General features: G+C 42.5%; 4 protein-coding genes across 6 annotated transcripts; 1 reads left to right on the top strand and 3 right to left on the bottom strand.

Moving 5' to 3' along the window:
• The first annotated feature begins 331 nt into the window (after positions 1–331).
• gata1a (GATA binding protein 1a) lies at positions 332–4,671 on the top strand. The gene is made up of 6 exons (XM_080891961.1): positions 332–468; positions 2,261–2,492; positions 2,581–3,081; positions 3,534–3,679; positions 3,793–3,918; positions 4,015–4,671. Exons 2-6 carry the CDS (start codon positions 2,279–2,281, stop codon positions 4,300–4,302), a joined length of 1,275 nt encoding a protein of 424 aa, XP_080748087.1. The 5' UTR covers positions 332–468; positions 2,261–2,278; the 3' UTR covers positions 4,303–4,671.
• Positions 4,672–8,234: 3,563 nt separating this feature from the next.
• On the bottom strand, positions 8,235–10,803 carry LOC308402860 (bcl-2-like protein 1). 2 transcript variants are annotated; one of them, XM_080891971.1, is made up of 3 exons: positions 10,704–10,803; positions 9,564–10,138; positions 8,235–9,458 (listed from the first exon to the last, which is right to left on the bottom strand). In XM_080891971.1, exons 2-3 carry the CDS (start codon positions 10,113–10,115, stop codon positions 9,330–9,332), a joined length of 681 nt encoding a protein of 226 aa, XP_080748097.1. In that variant the 5' UTR covers positions 10,116–10,138; positions 10,704–10,803; the 3' UTR covers positions 8,235–9,329. The 2 variants fall into 2 exon arrangements, with proteins under 2 accessions (XP_080748097.1, XP_080748096.1); XM_080891970.1 differs by having other exon boundaries at positions 10,608–10,758.
• A 443-nt stretch (positions 10,804–11,246) lies between these two features.
• Positions 11,247–15,737, bottom strand: adnpa (activity-dependent neuroprotector homeobox a). Its single transcript, XM_080891944.1, has 4 exons — positions 15,365–15,737; positions 14,815–14,928; positions 14,078–14,170; positions 11,247–13,949 (listed from the first exon to the last, which is right to left on the bottom strand). Exons 2-4 carry the CDS (start codon positions 14,920–14,922, stop codon positions 11,616–11,618), a joined length of 2,535 nt encoding a protein of 844 aa, XP_080748070.1. The 5' UTR covers positions 14,923–14,928; positions 15,365–15,737; the 3' UTR covers positions 11,247–11,615.
• Positions 15,738–15,955: 218 nt separating this feature from the next.
• LOC308402853 (DEP domain-containing mTOR-interacting protein) lies at positions 15,956–18,365 on the bottom strand. Of its 2 annotated transcripts, none has more exons than XM_080891962.1 (9): positions 18,272–18,365; positions 17,984–18,162; positions 17,723–17,846; positions 17,389–17,567; positions 17,028–17,237; positions 16,776–16,910; positions 16,581–16,651; positions 16,272–16,376; positions 15,956–16,142 (listed from the first exon to the last, which is right to left on the bottom strand). In XM_080891962.1, the coding sequence occupies exons 1-9, from the start codon at positions 18,352–18,354 to the stop codon at positions 16,017–16,019; spliced, it is 1,212 nt and encodes a 403-aa protein (XP_080748088.1). In that variant the 5' UTR covers positions 18,355–18,365; the 3' UTR covers positions 15,956–16,016. The 2 variants fall into 2 exon arrangements, with proteins under 2 accessions (XP_080748088.1, XP_080748089.1); XM_080891963.1 differs by having other exon boundaries at positions 16,004–16,142; positions 16,272–16,383.
• Positions 18,366–19,076: the final 711 nt, after the last annotated feature.

A 19,076-nucleotide genomic window follows, 5' to 3' on the forward strand; every position in this document is an offset into this window, starting at 1 on the left:
TTTTATATACGGTGCTTCCTCTGTGGAAATCATCAGAGATACAAACACGTTATCAATACTACACAAGCAGCACACACAGCCATAAAGGAAGAGCAGAGGAACTAAGATTTAAAGCACCTTCACCTTTCGCTCCAGATGCCACAAATATTTATTACATTATTTATATCTGTAGATGACACGCTTAAATGTGATTTTAAACTCATGCCTGTACATATGTAACATCTAAGCCCCACACAAGCTCGTTCTCTCTGGACCAAAGAGGTGTGTCTTTTAAAAAAATGTTTGTCCCCAACCCCTCCCACGGACTGTCTCGTAGCCCTAAACTTTGCTGGTAGTTAGAGAAGTTTTTTAGTTGTAGCCATCAGCCTACAGTGAGGTCCAGCTGTGCACCACCTCCCACCTGGCTGCATATATTTTTCGGCTCTAAAGGCTCACTGCACCCATCAGTCGTCGGTGGCGTCCACTCAGGTAGGTGACCAGTCGGGACTTTGCCTTCTGTTCTCATATTTCCACCCCAAACACCTGGTGTAACCAGCTTGATTCGTTAAATACAGCTGGCTAGTTTTGTTGGTTAAGAATAATTGTGCATGTGAAACTTTCACTGGCGAGAATTACGATCATCTGAGGCAATTTATTGCTTGGCAGACTGTGAATTGTGGAGATACGAGAGGCGAGAACTTTGCATGAGGGCAACAGAGAATCTGTTTCCTTCTCTGTGAAAGTGACACTTTTTGTTTTCCGTTCATTATTTTCAATTGAATTTTCAATAATTACCACAAGTATATGTAACGGTAGAGATGAATTATAATATTAATTTAATTCGCCCACTGCACGAGTTCAGCTTGAAGTTGCTTACATCCATATCAAAAACAAGTCGACTGCTTTACACGGTAGATATATGTTCAGTGTGTTTTAATGCAAGTAGCATAATGTCAATCTATTAAAATTGGAGTTTAGGGGCATAACACTCAAAGTAATTAATTGTGTTGTGATATGAGCAGCTGGGTGTGAGTTTCAAATTATTTCATCTATCCCTCTGGGGTTGTTTCTTTTTTAGTTTTGTCTCTTTTGATCAGTCCTCCACAACGTGCCGCCTCACCCCGCTGTGTCACTGCGCTTGTTGCGTTTCTCATCAAACAGATTTCTATTAATCAGATGAGATTAGTTTCATGTAGTATCAGTGGGGCTGGATATATTTAGCATTATAATAATGCTGTCTATCAGATTTTCTCAGAGTTTATCAGCCAGTATCAGTCTCTTCTCTTTCCTCTTCTCTTCCCTCTAAAGATACGGCGCGGGGAGAGGCCTCGTCCGCTGTTGTTATAATGCACATTATGATGCTGTGGGACGTCGTTGCTGGTATTTTGGAGCAGAATTTGTTTTTGATTCGACTTTTAAAGCAGTTTTCAGAAAGGGGCCTTCATCTCAAGCTCTAAAAATCTGCTCGAAATTTGCGTTTTTCTTTGATAAAAATTGAATCGCCCCCAAAAAAACAAAAACAGAAAGGGTTATTAATCACACAAATAAGTGAGAGTGTGACAGAGACTGCTGTTAACACTCTGACTTGAAAAGAAAAAAAATCTGCCAGCAAACACCATTACACTTTGTGTGCGCTGCTGTGTTGTTTGTCCACACGGCCAGTCATCCCTATGGGCACATCTTTTGCATTCCTCTAACTGGCACACCTATTGTAGTGGGGCCACTTGGTAACCATTTGGTCACTGGCTGTGTCGCTACATTTATAGACTCGTTTATTTTTAGTTTTTACTTTCAGCCGCAGTCAAATGAGGATCCTAGAAAAGGAAGTTTGAAAAAGCATGCTGTCGAGAGATCTTGTCCCTGATAACTTCAAGTTGCACTGGTTGTTGTGAAGAGAGAAGCTCGGTGATAATGCATCGACTTCAATCAAAGTCACGGCCTCTCTCGTTCTCATCTGAATTAAGAGAGTCGCAAACCTCCAGTGTGCGAGGAGTTTGGTGGTGTCTCTGTCAAGACCTTTTGACAACATGTCTCCATAAAGACTGAGAGCCACACACCTAAAAACAAAGTCAATCGATGCTCGTGTCCTTATATTCATTTTAAACTGTGCTAACTGTAAAGACAAATGCATTAGTGTAAGGGTGTAGAGTGCAAAGAGTACATGAATGAATAATAAATGACTCGTGTAAAATGAGGCTTGTGCACAGCTTAGATCTTTTCATCCTGGGTTGGTGCATTTGACAGCAAAAACAATTTAGATTTCTCACTATACTCGCCACAGGCTGTTTTACCTGCCAACATGGAAGATTCATCAGAGCAGTCCCACTGGGTGTCTCCATCCCTGCTCAGCTCAGACCCCCTGGCCGCTTTCTCCTCTGATTCTGGCCTGTTGCCTCCGGGAGAAGAGGGTGAGACGTTCTTCACCGGCCAGGACACTGACTACACCAGCCTGCCCTCTTTCTTCTCCACCCCAAGCCTCAGTCGAGCGCCAGCTCCTTACCGACACGGCTCTGGTCAGTGCTTCCAAGCCGTCACCCAACAAATCCATCCTCTAGTTCGCCTTCTAAATTGTGATTTGACTCTTATTTCTTCTTTCCACAGTTCGACCAATGTTCAACTCACCGAGCCTGCTCAGCAACCTTCAGCTGCTGGATGGGCTGCCCAGCCACTCTCTGAGCTCGCCCTACACCCCCCCAGTCTCCACCTGGAGCAGCAGCCCTCTCACTAAGACGCCATTGCATTCGCACACCCCGACCTCCCTCTACACCCCTGGAGTGACCTCCTCTTTCACCACTTCCAGAGATGGATACTCGTCTCCGGGCAGAGAGGGCAGGGAGAGTCCCCATTTTCAGGAGGCCCTCAAGGCAGAGCGCCTGAGCCCACTTGGGGGGTCTGGGGCCAGCAGCAGCTTTCTCAACCTGACTCCTGCAGCTGGCAGCGTGTACACTCCATCATCCCACCCACACATGCTAAGCCCCTACAGCTCATACATGAGTGGCCCACAGGACTACAGCTCCGCTGCCCTCTACTCCAGCCCCGGAGCCTGGATCAACCCCTCGTACTCCCCTAAACTCCGTAACAAGATGAGGATATCCACTCCAGGTGAGGATATATTGACAGGTGCCTCTTTTTCTTTTCCCTGGGTGGACCATTTTGGCACAATATTCTATAAAATGAAAATGCTCTGAAAGTTCAGTCTTGACGGTTGGTGGCTGTTTTGGAAATTATCAGATTTTTCTCAGCAGATGCAGATTTCATGGAACTGTAGATGGTTACATTTACAAGAAATTTGAATAAACTTTCAACCCTTGTAGCTCTCCCAAAATAGAAATTCGAACATCTGTACTTCAACAACAACTGAGCATCTGCAAGTTCCAAAAACAAGAGAGAGAGAGAGAGAGTTGTGAAACTAAAACATTTTGTTCTATGTTGAGTATAACAGTCTGCCCATTATATAATGTGTCACTGAGATCTTTGCACATGAAATAATATATTAAGAAACATTCATCCGTCATATGTTACACTCTGTAAACTGTCATTATTTCTCTGAACAGAGGCCAGAGAGTGTGTCAACTGTGGAGCCACAGCTACCCCTCTGTGGCGCCGGGATGGTACAGGCCACTACCTGTGCAATGCCTGTGGACTGTACCACAAGATGAACGGCCAAAATAGACCTCTAATCCGACCCAAGAAGAGACTGGTATGACAGGCTGATACGGGCCTCGTTTGCCTCCTTTGTAAACCATCGAACAAATAATCCGTCGTTACCAGGGTAGTTTGAAAAGCTCGACTATATCCTTTTCTGTGTCTCAGATTGTCAGCAAGCGCGCAGGTACCCTCTGTGCCAACTGTCACACAAGCACAACAACGCTGTGGAGACGCAACGCCAACGGGGAACCTGTGTGTAATGCCTGCGGACTCTACTTTAAACTGCATAACGTGAGTCAGTCATTTCAGATGAATCCACAAACACCTGGTAAATATTAAAAAAAAATTAATTAATTAAAAAAAATTCTCCTTCATTCCTCACTACAGGTTAACCGGCCTCTCACCATGAAGAAGGATGGAATTCAAACACGTAACAGAAAAGTCTCCAGCAAGAACAAGAAGAGCAAGAAGGCCGCCTTGTTGGAGCCGTACATGGAGGTGACTCAGCCGCCCTCCCTGGACGACAACGGTGGGCCCTTCTCCCTCGGCCCCGGGACTCTCCTCACCTACAGTCACTCGCCTCACCTCATGCCTACACCGTCCCCGATCCATCCCTCTGCCAGCTTACCCTACACGCACCACCTCAACTCTGGCATGGTGCCCACACTAGTGTGACATAACAGGACGGGCACCTGTGAATACTCAGACACGAGCCCGCTTCCTTGTATTGCCAGTTATTTGTACATATGTGTTGTTGGCTGTCATGCGAATGGAGTTTCCTGTGTATTTTACCTGCGTTTCATCCACATGTTGTGTTACTGTGCTGACTGGGCACTTGTGTGAAGTCCGATAAAATCACTCAGGTTTTGGCATATGTAAACACCCTAATAAGGGAATTCTCCCAGCTGTAAATACAAACACAAATCTGATTTACGGTATCTGTGTGACAATTCTTCTTTTATTATTCTTAAAGTAAAGCTATACCTTAGTTTTGTGCTTCAGGGGTCTGTTTTGTATTTGCATAATTCTTATTACCATATTAAAACTCTAAAGAAAAAAATGCGTGACTTATTCTGTTTGACTTATGAAGGCTTTTGTTTTAAGTCATTTGAATCCTCAGCTCTCTGAGCTAACCACAGCAAGGCCTGCTGTGGGAGGTTATTGTACTCCCCTGCCCTGGTATAATGGTGTCTTTGTGCTGGCAGTTCTCCACTTTGACAGTGTAATAGTACATAGCGGGTATGCAAATCGTCTTTTCCGCATAAGTGACAAACATTCAACTAAAGTGCACCACTTATGGCTGCTTTTATATTTAGACGAGCTACAGCACAACTGGACACACGAGGTCACGTTTGTACTTTTCATTACTCATCTCTGTTTGAATGTGCAGAAGGGGATTTTTGTTTCAATTTTACAGTTTTCCACTTTCATGTCAAAGGTCTCAAACAACAGAGAACGTGTTTAGAAATCAGAAGACAACAATACGTTTCATGACGTCGCTGCCCTTTGCGTGTTTTAGTTTTGCCCATGTAGGCCAAAGAAAGCCGAGCACATGTAGATTGTGAGGTGAATTCTGCCTTTAGTGAAGTAGAAGAAAAAAATGCACACATGCACATTTTCCTCACCAACATTGAAACTCTTACTTCAGTAAATGGATCAGGCTATTACCAGTCAAATTTACTTTAACAAAGTAAAGACGAGATCACGGCTAGATTGACAAAATTGTAAAAATATATTACAAAGGAATTAAGAGGGACTTGTGAACATTTAATAAACAAGGGCTAGTTTGACTTTTACTTTTTCACTTTAAGCTCTAACAGTGCGTGACATATTAAGGTGCCATTATGTTTTATTTTGAAAAACCCTAGAGGGACAGCATTCAAAGACGTGCTGTGTAAGAACGTCTGTGATTGTGTTAACCAGCTGAATGCATTGTCATCTGAACAAACGCAAAGCACTTAACAATCTAGGTGCACTGACTCCTCAGCCTCGTTTTTGGCTTACCTCTCTGTAGTTTCTGACCTTTGTGCTACAGCAAGTGGAGAAGCAGGAAATAAAAAAAAGAAATCCAGATAAACTAAAATTTAAATGCCTAAAATTATTTATAAGTACAAGGGTACATGCATTTACTTAAAACAGACTTAAAGAATGATTTTTTTAAGTTGATATAATATTAATATTTTAATATTCAGACACTTGGAGCTGATTTGATTGTTTTTCTAGAGGAATATGGCTTTAAAAAACAAACAGGGCAGGCTGTTTGATAATGGACACATTGCCCAGCAGCATTGCCCTATTAGGGTTAAATTAGTACACACAGGCAAAGCTCTCTGGCACAATTTTATGACAAAACGCAAGATGCCGGTTCGAGCCCCGGCTTGGACAGTCTCGGTCGTTGTGTCCTTGGGCAAGACACTTCACCCGTTGCCTACTGGTGGTGGTCAGAGAGCCCGGTGGCGCCAGTGTCCGGCAGCCTCTGTCAGTGCGCCCCAGGGTGGCTGTGGCTACAATGTAGCTTGCCATCACCAGTGTGTGAATGGGTGGATGACTGGTTGTGTAAAGTGCTTTGGAGTCCTTAGGGACTAGAAAAGCACTATACAAATACAGGCCATTTACCATTTATGTAAGAAACGCCTAATACTAGTGTATACATGTCTGTGTACTTTTTATGCTGAGCAGCAGGGCTGGGGTTGCTCGCTCAGTACTGGGGGGTGGCTGATAAGTTATCACTGAGGCCACAGACCCCAAACCATCCACTTGCTGCTGGCACCGCCACTCTAACACTCCCTGTCAGTTAGTCATTGAGGGCCACAGTGTCTCTTTAGGTGTCAAAGACAAACACACATATCACTGGAATCATCTGAAGGACCGGTAACTGGGTGCTGTATGTGAATAGGCGCTGGGGTGTAGAAGAACAGTTTGGTTACAAAACCAGTGTGTCATGTTTGGGCCAAGTGAATCCTGTCATGTTTCATAATCTGCGAGTACGCTCACAGAATGCTTCCCTCGAGACAAATCTATAAATTATCACCCACGTCGCCCACTGATTCGTGCACGCTTCACTGCAGACCTCGAGGAGAAATAAGATTTTCTTTTATGCATTTGGTTTCATCTCGGCGAGTACGGCCCTGTGAACATCTGGGCAAGTCACCTACTCATAACGCTGCATGACACGCACCACTGGGTGTATTGGTGATAAACCAAGTCTTTGACAGAATTTATCAATAGAAGCGTTTTTTGCTTGTTTTTTGTTCAACTCGCTTAACAAATCCACAGTAGAAAAAATAATATGAAAAATGTTTCCTCCTAGTGCAGCTTCATTCATTAGCAGCCAACCGTTACAATACATAACCCAACTGATTCCCCAAAGACCTTGATTATGGGAATAATTTGTGATAGTGCCCTGTGAAATTACGGAGCGAGATGAGGGTGGGTTTCTATTTGAATCCGTTTACAGCATCTACTCAAAGTTGACTCTAAACCACACTAAAGTGGACCAATCCGCAGTGCTCACCTCTGCAGGAGTTATCGTGAGCAAAACAAACACGAGACAAGTGCGGGGGGGAGGGGGAGACATGATCTTTTTCTTTTTAAAGGAATAAGATGATTTGGCAAGCACATCCATAATTTATACTCTTTTCCTCAACTGTCTGTATCTGCTGTTTATCTGCTGCAGCTGTCAGCTCTGCTCTGGGGAAATGGCAACAAATGACGGGGATAGATTAGCAACCACAGGCCTTCTCCAGTTCACTCACAAGGCCATCCGTTAGAGCCTTCTCTCTCCCGCTGCCTCACTGCTTGTCTCCTTTCCCATTCGTACTATCATTATATCATCCAGAGCTCGCAGAATAATCTTGTGAAAAGCTGTTCTAGCGTGGAAAGTGGGTGATTTAACTACTTGTTGTGGTGTGTGATCAGACAGATTAAACCCATTACTGGGAGAATTCACGTTCTCTGTGTCTTATTTGACTTTCTTGTGGGAAAAATACAAAAGGAAAAAACTGTGATGGAAGAGCTTGCAAACACTACAGCTGTCATGTCTGAAATTACTTGTAACTGAAAGCAGAGTAGCACAGCTTAGTTTTAAGAATGCTCCTTTTGGAATATGTGGTACATTAGCACCCCCATGTGGAGAAAGTGCAACACTGCTGTTAAGCGAGGCTGTGCAGGATGTAAAACTGTACACATCTTTACACTTCAAACTAGGACACAAAGACCTCCTTCCCCTGGGCCATTTGGACTGTAAAGCAATTCCACCCAACACCCCACCCACGCCACTGAATAACCCTCATCACTCAGGCCACTCACACATGGATTCTATACTCAGACATAGTCCATTGCACTACTTCCAAGCACTTTGCAACCCGTCCTCTAATGTGTCTTTTTAATGTGTGCCTTCCTCCTGTTTTGTTTAAACTCCTCTTGTCTGTTATTTATTCTTGTTGCCCTATTTTTATTCCATGCACAGTTGGTGTGGAGCACCCACTGACTCAATAACTGCCCAGAAGCATTAGCAGAATATCTTCCTTGCATGTATATCAGACCTTGGTATATATCTTTGTGTACATGTTGATATGGTGACAAAGACATGTGGATTTTATATTTTCAAGAAGATTTTAATGCACATTGTGTAAAAGAATACATCTCATTTAATTCCAGCTTTTAAGATACTTCATATGGAGTCACTTCATTTGATTTGTGGCAGAACAATAGCAGCACAAGTGAAAGGGGAGGTTTACAAGACAGTAGCGAGCACTGCTACGATGTATGGTTTATAGACGGTGGCACTGACACGAGAACAAGAACAAGGTGAAAGTGGCAGAGCTGGAGAAGTTAATGTCACAGTGACAGCTCAGTTAGTGGACTTGGTGAACAAAGTATGGTTAATATGGAGCTGCCAAGCAGAGGAAAAGAGGCAGACCACAGATGTAGTGAAGGGGGCTTGCATGGGGTTGATGTGACAAGACTGTGCTAAGAGTAGGGCAAAATGGCAGCAGATGATCCAATCTGATCCCTTAGAGGAACAGCCAAAAAACAAAACAAAAAAAACACTGAATACAATCATGGATATGTAGCCTGTTGCACATGGATAATTTTAGATACTAGTGAGAGATGGAAAAAGTCAATTTCACATGCATGTCTCTGGACTGTTGGAGGAAGAGAACTCACAGGCCTCTGCTAGAGCATAGATTTGATTTTTTTGGATAGCCTCTGCACTCCATACAGTTTACTCAGCAAAACCTTTCAAAACAGACTTAAAAACTCAAGAACAGTCAAAAGAAACTGAGAATTACACATTAAAGGGGGGAATACAACATAGTCTCAGTCATACACGTTGTTCCCTGAATAATACAGGATAAAAAGAGAGAGAGAGAGAGAGCTTAGACTAGCTGAATCACTTTCACTGCCTTTTTAATTAGGTTCATTTAAAGCATTTGCCCTCTGAACAGGCAAATCAGCTACTAAACTGTTGTGCGTTTAAAAATAAAATAAAAACACATTGGTCAAAGCAAGGCGAGCAGGTGGTCTGCAACAGCTCACCAAGTTACACATTATGAAGCTTCTCACAGAATGACTTTGCCCACCCACTATGGTCACTGCACATGTGGACTGGGCTTCCATGTAAACATTAACCGCTTCCCTCCCTCGGTTTAGCATTCCACAGGGTGTTCAGTGACGGCAGAGAAGTAGCACCTTCACTGTTAATCTGTCATGAGCATGCCAACCAGCAGCCCTGTTACTAATGCCACTCCAACAAACAGCCATCTCTTCAGAGACTCCCCAGAGCTCCTAGTAGACATCCCTTTCCCAAATATCTCTGTAAAGCGGTCCTGGAAAAAAAAAAAGATTAGACAGTGTTTTAAATGACTTTTTCCCTCCCTTTAAAAGCACAAAAGTTGCACACCTCATGTCAACTTCATCCCCTGCCGACTTACCCATCCTCCATTTCGTTGGATCCACAGACTAATGTGATCATCTAGATACGCAGTCATCCAGTCTGCAATGTTGGGTACCAGCTCACCCATATTGCTGTCAATACAGTCCAGACACATTGCAGAACCAAAGACAAACAGACCAATTATACGCCCCCAATTGATTCCATCCCTGAACAACTCATCCATCACACTATCGAAGAATTGTTGGGCTGTGTCTGGCGTGATGTTGAGGTGCGAAGCAACGTCCCTAAAAGACTGTGTGAACAGAAAACCAAACTGCTCTCCTGAGTCTAGAAGAGCTGATTTTAAAGCCTCTATGCCATCGTACGCAGGCAGGGATTTGGCCAGGTCTCTCTCAGTCCTTTGGCCCACATTGGTTGGCCTCAGAAGGGAAGTTGGGTGATTCTTCTGAGACAGTTTATAGCTTATAAAGAACTCCACCAGCTCTCGGTTCCTGCACTGCATCTCCACTCTGGACCTCCTCTGCAGGGCCAGGCTAATCAAATGCCACGATCTCTCCTGCCAGTCATACCAGTGTATCATCTGGCACATTAGGCTTCACTTGGAGTGGTCACCTGGAAGCACAGACGGATATTGCAGTTAGCTTCATTCTTTTAAAAATTTAGCAACTCGTGCAACTGTGTTTTAGCATCCATCTCTATTGATCATGGTCTTTACTCTTCAACAATTGTAAAAAAAGGTAAACTTATGTATGAGGACTGCAACTGTGGCAGAAATTTGGAAAATAACGTTTTATGCGAGCTAACCGCAGCTAACTAGTAGTTTTTCAAGCTTAGCCCTGAACTGTTCACCAGCATTACTTCTATACCAGAGCCTCTGAATGCCAGCTAACCATCGTTGACAGCTCCAGCTAGGAAGTCGCACGCTTGGATTCTACCAGTTTTAGCTTCACGTGCTAACCAGCTGCCACACACTCCGCATGAAACGCAGCAAAATTCGAAAAAAACTAAATCAATAAATAAATAAATAAATAAACAACTAAAAATTCTATTTAAGCCGTGAACATGCGGCGCCTCCACTCACCATTATACCTAGAGCTGCCAAAACCTTGTTCTCCGTTTGAGAAAGCAGCTATGAAGTTTTATAAACTACTGCTGCGAATACTCCAGATAAACGCACCTTTCTGAAGCGTCACACTTTGTGGCCTGGGTAGCGATGCACGCTGGCGGTTGGACAGTTGTACGGTAGCAGCAGCCAGGAGTCCCACCCACTCATACAAAGCGACCAATCAAATAAGGAGACATTCCGGAAATTAGGAAGTCGCTGAAATTTCATTTAAAAACATGCAGCTGCATCTGTTGTGACACTGACACTCAGTAAATTATACGGAGTGGCACTTTACCTGGTGAGTTAAATGTTCGTGTTTAATGAATAGGGGCCTCTTATTGTAAAGTCTTCTCATTTTGGAGCACTGGGCAACTTATAAACAAATGTGTCATGTTAGAAAAAAAACAGTATGCCCTAACGCTATCATGGAAGAGAAAGTGCGACTTCTGGTTGCCCAAAATGCCTTAAATTTACATTTATATACATACCTGTGCTCTCACTCTTAGAAACTGTTATTAAGTTAAAAAAAAAAAACATTTTCTGCAGAAATACCTTTAGGCAGCTAATTTCACCTGGTCCAAAAGCTTAATAGCACAGAAAGAGCGGCAATAAACTTTCTTATTAATCAAACACCTTTATTAAAATGTGTCCATAAGGAATTAACATATCCTACATTTTCTAAATGTTAAACAGTATGGTGCAGTTCTTTGTCACAGTTGGGGGAAAAATATGCAAATAGTTCAGTTTACATATTTCTTATATGGTGTGACAGCAAACCAGTGAGTGATACAGATGTGCATGAAGAAACTAACAAGGAGCAATGGCTAAAAATATATACACAACACTACCTACATATTGCTGTTTATTTCGTTTCAACACTGTTCAGAAAAAAAAAAAATCAGCTGCTGATTTAGTGACCCACACATTCTGGTCTACTATTTGTAACTGTTGAGTCATCTTTGTTTTAATACACCCCTTTACTACTCAACCAAGGCACACTGCAAGGCTTGCATTCCCATCTTGCAAAGAAATCTCCGTCTCTCTAGAAGCATTATCTGCAGGTTTTGTTTCTTCAGTCATGTTTAATGGTTCCTTGGATTGGAAACTCTCGTGCGCATTTACATCGATATCTCCATTCTCAGTGGGTCTGTCATCTGTGTTTGTTTCACTGTCAGAGTCTATGGAAATAGTCTCTGTGCACGTACTAAGTTTTAAGGTACAATTTAGTGTCTCACTGTGTTTGTTTTGGTCCGTCTTTGGAGTACGACAACTGATGCCTACGGCCTTCTTAGCAGAGGTACCAACAATTTTGCTTTCCTCAAAATTCAAGTTATGCTTAACTTTCTTTAGAGCTTGCATGTCAAAGCCGAGCAGCACCGACACCTTCTTGGTCTTGCAGTTTCTCACGCACGTGCTTTGCTTGGTTGCAAAGTGTGTAGCGATGTCGGATTTCCACAGCCACAGACTCGCCGACAGCTTGTCCTCTTCAGAAGAAGAAAGGTACGGTCGCCGGTTGAAGTAGGCAGTCAGGAAATTTTTCCTGGCCTCATAAGTCTTGTGTTCATAGCTTCTAGGATCCAGAGCAAGCCCATCAGATTCAGCCTTCTTTCCAAAGATGGTGGAAGTCGTCTTAGCATCCTTGGCCAGCTTTATCCTCTTGGAGTTAGACATAGCCTGTGTTGATGGCTGCCTCTTAAGATAGCCAGCCCCAGAGGAGTTAAGTGTCAAGCCAGGTTTAAAGTTTTGGGTTGCTTGGTTCCTACCAACAGCCCTGCACTGCACAAGATGCAACGTAATTGTGGAAGCCACCATGTTGCTGGTGTACACCCCTAAGCAATGAATGCACTTGTACGTCATCTTTTTCTCAACTGGATGTATTGTTTGAAGGACTTGATGCCGTTCTCTCAGATGCATGGCCAAAGCATCGGAGATAGGCCCTTTGAGAATGGTGAAACACAGCGGACACACAGTCTTCCCAATCTCACTTGTTTGCATTAGTGAAGGGATACTTCCTGCAAGATGTTCACTTTTCTTATCGGTCCCTCTAGGATCAGGTAGTTTGACAAGATGTGGAAGACTATTCTGAACAGGCGTTGACTGATCTTGACCATTGATGGGTTCCTTCATGTTAAAAGTAAGAACAGCAAGCTGTACATTACTGGACTTCTCTTGTTTAATGGTGAGGTCAAAGGTTAGAGGCGATGCACCAGGGGGTCCAATAAACTCCTCAGGGTGTGCCTGAGCTGTATGCTCCATAATTTTCTCAACATTGTGGAAAGCAGAGTGACACTGTGGACAGGTTAAGCCATGGATTAGCATGTGATTTAGCAGTGTATCACTGGGCAGGTAGCGGTTACAAAGCAAACATTTGCTGGTAAAGTTGTGGATTTTCATGATGTACTTGGCAAGCGCCCACACTTTTTTCGCCTTGTGTGCATTCTCAAAATGAGCACTGTATAAGTTTTCAGGAAAAAGCTCATTGCAAACTGTACATATCTTCCACTTCTGTGTTTGGGCTGTGTTTACACCAGTACCAGCATTTTCAACTGCTGTACTGTTCCTCTGTACTGGAACAGTGGCACGCACCTGACTGCCTATAATGGGAGACTGACTTTTAATAACCGGGCCTACTGGCTTTAAATAGCCAATTACTTGCTGTGCATTTGGTTCAGGTCTAAGTGTTTGAGGTCTACTGACAACTAGAGGAGGCTTCTGTGACATGACTGGTAAAGACTGAGGCTTGGAGACGATAATGTTAGCATGTCCAATCATGGTTGTTACTTGGGCACCAATGCGCTCATGGTACTCAATAACATGCTGGACCAGAGCCTCATAGGTACGAGTGGTAAACTGGCATCTTTTACAGAGGATGTTATTGCCAACAACAGAACTAGCACCATTTTTCACAGATGACTCAGAAACCATACCAAGATATGGTGAGACAATATGCTGAAAATGTTCCCTGTAGATGTGCCTTCTCACCACATTGTATAGCGTGTCCCGAAATGTGCATTTTTTGCAGAAATACATTGCTTTCTCCACACCGTTTCCCTGTTTGTATCTATCAAGATAAGCTTTCCCCAGCGCAGCTCCCTGTGAGCTTCCATAATTGTGCCGAGTTGAATTGGGTATGTGGAATATTTTAACATGCGTCTCCAAAGTTCTCTTGCTTGCAGTAAACGTGCAGTATGGACAGTTGAGCAGGATTTTACTGTCCAAGAGTTTCCTGTGCACATTACGGAAGTGATTCTTGTAGCCTGAGTAGAATTTGGAAGAAAATGGACACTCTGTGCAGCAAAATGGCTTTGATCTGTATTCCTAAAAAAAAAAATGTAAAAAAAATGATCAAAAAAAAAAAAACAACAACAAAAACTTTGCATTAAGAAAAATATGCACATTAGTGCATGATAATGTGAGCAAGTCTTTCAGATAGGATAAAATCTTACCTGTGTTTTAGAGTATGATGGATCCCAGGCGCAGATATCAAGGCAAAGCGTGCCCTTCACAAACTGCTCATTAGGGCAAAACTCTTTGAACTCCTGCAAAAAATTTAAAATATTAAAGACCAACTCCAATGGAAATAAGTTTTTAACATTGTTACCATGTCTGTATAGTATTTGTATATGCAAGTCTTGGTTTTAAATTTGTATGCGTCCCCTCTAATCCCCCTTTTTTGTTTGGGTTTGATAAAGGGTAATATGTTTCTGATTTTTTCCCCCCCCCCTTTATTCTTATGGGGACTGGTACTGAATTTCCCTTTGTCAAGCCAGAGCACTAGTGAGTGTATTTGTGAAAGGCAAACACAAAGAGGTTAGGGATTAGACTGCAAATTCATTCTCTGCAAACTACACTAGGCAAAGCTGTGGAAATGTATCCACACCTTTGGAGTCTGTCATTTTAAAGCTTGATGAGGCTGTTTCTAAAGACACACACACACACACACACACACATATATGTATAGAGAGAGAGAGAGGGAACAAATTTGTTATCCTTATTACGTCCACCGATGATTAGGTGCCAATCAAAACTGCCTTAAAATCGTCACGTTGGTTTAAAACAAACACACTTACACCTTACTGAAAACCATCTTTGGGCAAGTGAGTGGTCTTTGGTCCATCAATGCTACCTTTATGTTATTCAAAGTTCTTATCCATCACATGCAGCTCAAAACACACTTGCTCACCTCTGCTGCCTCCTTGCAGAACTCAAGTCCAATGTCACCGAGTGCTTTTTTCACTTGTTTCCTGGCTCTCCTGATTCTTGTAAGATTGTTCACCGGGAGCTGATACATTATCTCCTGGCAGACAGATATGAATTCTTCATTATAACCTCAGGTACATTTATAACCTGTATCACATTATCCGGACTCACTAAGAGACAACACGCCCTTTCAGCACGTGTCTCCCTCTAGTACAGCGTGTTTATTATGATGGCATTGTGTGTTTCAGAGCTTCAGGGGTCCGGCACTGTTTCTATGGTGACGCTTCACTACAACCTTGTTTCTGATTGAGTGGTGGGTTTGATCAGAAAGCCTAACAACAGAACAGGTCCACGGCTTCTATTGTTCACCATGCACAGAGCTTTCGGGAATTACAGTTTTACAATACGTGTTAGCTTTGTGGGCTAGCGTTACAGTGTTAGCCAGATTTAGCAATGCCTACTGAGCACAAACACTAGCGTTGCATAGCTGCTTTCTTTCCACTTTCATTGACTATATTTAAAGTTTTACTCACCTTGCAATAAGCCAGAAGAGTAACTTTACAGGGGTTATCTCACGACATTAATGGCTAAAATAAAAAACAGAGGGGCTGGCGGGACATGCAGATTGGCGGTGATGCTCCCCTCAACGCCGGTGCTCAGCAGCTCCACAGTTAGCTAGCCAAGCTATCTAGTTAGCTCGTTCATCTGCACCGCAGAGCTGCTAGCTGGGGGACGAGTGACAAAACACAGCGGTAGAATTGTGCACAGCTCATGAAAATAGTACACTTCGAAAATGGGAACCTCCAGGGCCACCTATACTCCTCCAGTTCTCTGATTTTCTTGCACCGGAGGTCAGGCCAGCTTGCTGGCTAACGCGTTGATCAACTCTCAAACCAAAATGGCGACTACAAAAAGACGGAAGTCGTAGTCGCTGGGCTGGATTGACTGACCTGATTGTGCCGATTTCCCCCCTCAAATTCATGAAAACAATCTAGGCAGTTTAGAACACTTTCCATGATGCAAGTCAGATAAACAGTTTAACAAGTGCATTTTTTAAGTTCCCCCCAAAATGAGCACATATCAAACGTAATTGCTGATTTTTTTTATTATTATTATTTTATATTTTTTTGCAGATGCAGTATTTCTATTCAAAGAGAGAGCCAGACTTTGATAATATAGCTACTGTCATTCCAGTGGTTCCATAACTTCCAGTACAACAGTGCGAGGTCCTGTCATCACCAGTCTGGTTACTGTCCTGTAGTCCAGGTAAAGAACACACTGTCCATTTACCTGGCACACAAACTGCCGCACCTAAAAATAAATAAATAAATACATAAAATATATATATATATATATATATATATATATATATATATATATATATATTTAAGTTATGGATCCAAGATAAGTATCTTTTTCAGTTTGTTTCAGCTATTTAACCTTAACTCCAGCAGCTGCTGCAGGGCTTCCAGGGTCAACAGCCTGCATATAACAAGGAGCCATGCCTCTGACAACAAAGCCCCAGCCCAGGGCGTCTCCTATCACCTGCAATCTCAATCAGATAAAATACACCTTAGACTTTAATCTAAGAAGAAGAAGAAAAACACAACTTTATTAATGTGTTAAGCTTGTTTTGACTTTTTGACTTTTAGCCTTTAGGGGACTGTTGCTCAGGTATGCTAAATTGGTGCTATTAAATCCAATCAGAAATCTAAGTAATAATTTATACGTATAATTTTCATAACTCACCGTCAACACTTTCTTGATAAAGGGTGCACCAGGTTCCAATAATTCTTCACAAGTAACTTTTCTTTTAAGGACTGTGAAACCAATTAAAAGATTATGTCTATGTGCTTTCACAAACAAGCCTCATTACAGTAATATTTAAACTTTGATGATACTATGAAACATTTAACAGTTGAATATAAATAACAAAACACTCGCCTGATTTAGGATTGCATCGTACTGCTGAGTGTGACAACAGCTGAAGAGGTGGAAATCCAGCAGAGTGAAACTGAAGGGAACTCAAGCTACTTCGACGAACACCGGTAATCTGTTTGGAGTCTTTGTTTGAGCTCACTATTAGATATTAGTGGCGATGTCAGAATTCATAGAAAAATAACAAGGTGTATGTTGTGAAAATTGCAAGAGTTTCCTTTTATTTCATGTTTACTCAGTAATTAATTAATTTATTACCACTGAATGCACGGTTGCATTCCTTGGATGAGTTTCTGCGTAGAAGAAAGGGACTCTCAGAATTGTTGTCCTCTTGTGTTGATGCCATCACAGCTTCATCATTAACCTGCTCATTTTCAGTTAACAGCTCAGACAGGCGCCGACGCCGGCGGAAATTGATGCAGAACTGGTAGAGTAGCCCACTGTCAAAGAAATCATGCTTTTGTCCCACTGCGGGAGTTGGGGAGAGAGCAAAAAGCAGCAGTCTTAGTATAAATGGTATCTATGCAGTGTGTATTTTTACTTTTGATTGCAAGAGTCCCAGATGGCAAGCCCACCACTGACAGCTGTACATCAAAGGGCAAATGAAAACTCCCCTCACCGTGCTGAATGATGCCATGCTCCTGCAATGCACGGCACAACTCCAGTCCCTGTCGCCGGCTATCTGCCTCTCCATTCTGAATGAGATAGTCAATCAACTGGCAGCCAGGAAAGGAGCGCTTATAAGTAACACCATGCTCCTCTCTCAGCTGCAGAATGGAGTTCTTGTCTGCTATAAGTCTATAAGAGAAAACAAAACAGAATCAGATTTAAAATAGCATGCAGTGGAGGAAAAACCTGGATGAGATACACCTTTATTGAGGTCTTTCAATTCTAAGATTAAGCTGATCTGTCTCAGACCAGAAAACTTGAAGCACAAACAGACCAGCTCTTACTGCTCATATAGTTGTTGTCCTCGCATGAAGATTTTCACCTCTGTGTTAAAGGGAAATGTGCCATCATCCTTGCGGAAACGGTACAGCAGTTTGGCATCCTTGAATTCTGCCCTCTTGTCACAGACTGAGAGAAAGGCAGTTTTAAATATAAGTCGTGAAAGCAACATGAGGACTTAGCTTCAGGTAAAGAAGAGGAATTAATTTCAGCTAAAGAAGGGAGAGCTTCTTTAGCTGAAGCGCTTGCTGGTGCTTCCTTCTTACCGTGGTGTAAAATGTCATGGTCCATGAGGTGCTGCATGAGGCTGGCAGCTGTTGCTCGATCTGCAGCTTCCTTGTGGCTCACAAGCCAGTCTATAAGCTCGTGTGCCACAAAGCAGTTAGGGTAGGTGCGAAAGTGGTAGCGTCGATCCTTAATCAGTTTTCCATCGTGAAGTCTGAGCCTTAAAGTGGCGTTTAAATCAGCCGTGAGCCTTAAAACTGACATCAGTCATCTACCTGACCTGCAGAGTAGAATTTGCCGACATCGTCAGCGAATCTGTTTCGTCTTACCTGAGCTGTTCTCCTGCGATCATGACTTCAGCCTTGTGTTGCCTGGCCATGGCCTTTAACCTAATGCTGCTCGTTCGCTCCATGCTTCTTATAACTGGACACAAGAATGAGTGAATCTGACTTTTAGAAATGGCCGTCATGTTTACCGAAACACACAGAACCCCATTGTCATGTGGGAGCAATGTTGTGTATACAGAAATGACAAAGACGTTTGTTTTTTTTCTGTTTTGTTTCATTCAGTGCTACAGATATTAGTTTTTCATTTGGGTGTTTGGGTAAAACATCCTGCTCCAATTCTGAAGTACTTGAATTTAAATTATTTTCAGAGAAACACGGGGCTGTTTGCTTGAGTGATGCTTGATGTGTCCACCTAGGTTGTGTTTTCTATAACTGAAATCAAATTGTGTTGTTGTTTTTGTTTTAGTGTGTCATTCCTGAAATACTGGTAACATAAAACTGAAAAATACATCTATAAGTTACAGTTTCTTGAGCAACATTGTTCTTTTAGAGGTCACCTTACAGTTATCTCACAAAACAGGAAACTAGAAAAACACGCTTCGTATGTTGGTATATAGCCTAGCCTTCATCTCAAATAAAACAGCTGTTTTTAAAGATTCAGGTCAATATCAATGTATGCATCAAAATATGTGTTCTCAGATACAGATAAAGTGGAGTTTCTAGGGCTATGATATTGTGTTGAAGTGTAAACTTGATGTGGCAGTGCCTAGAAATTCTGCTTTTTCTTTGACTTGACTGTTTTGATACATGCTTGTTATGGCAAAAGAACCGAAGTGCCAGCTTGTGA

The sequence above is a fragment of the Rhamphochromis sp. 'chilingali' genome, assembly GCF_963969265.1.
Source record: "Rhamphochromis sp. 'chilingali' genome assembly, chromosome: 9".
Taxonomy (NCBI): Eukaryota; Metazoa; Chordata; class Actinopteri; order Cichliformes; family Cichlidae; genus Rhamphochromis; species Rhamphochromis sp. 'chilingali'.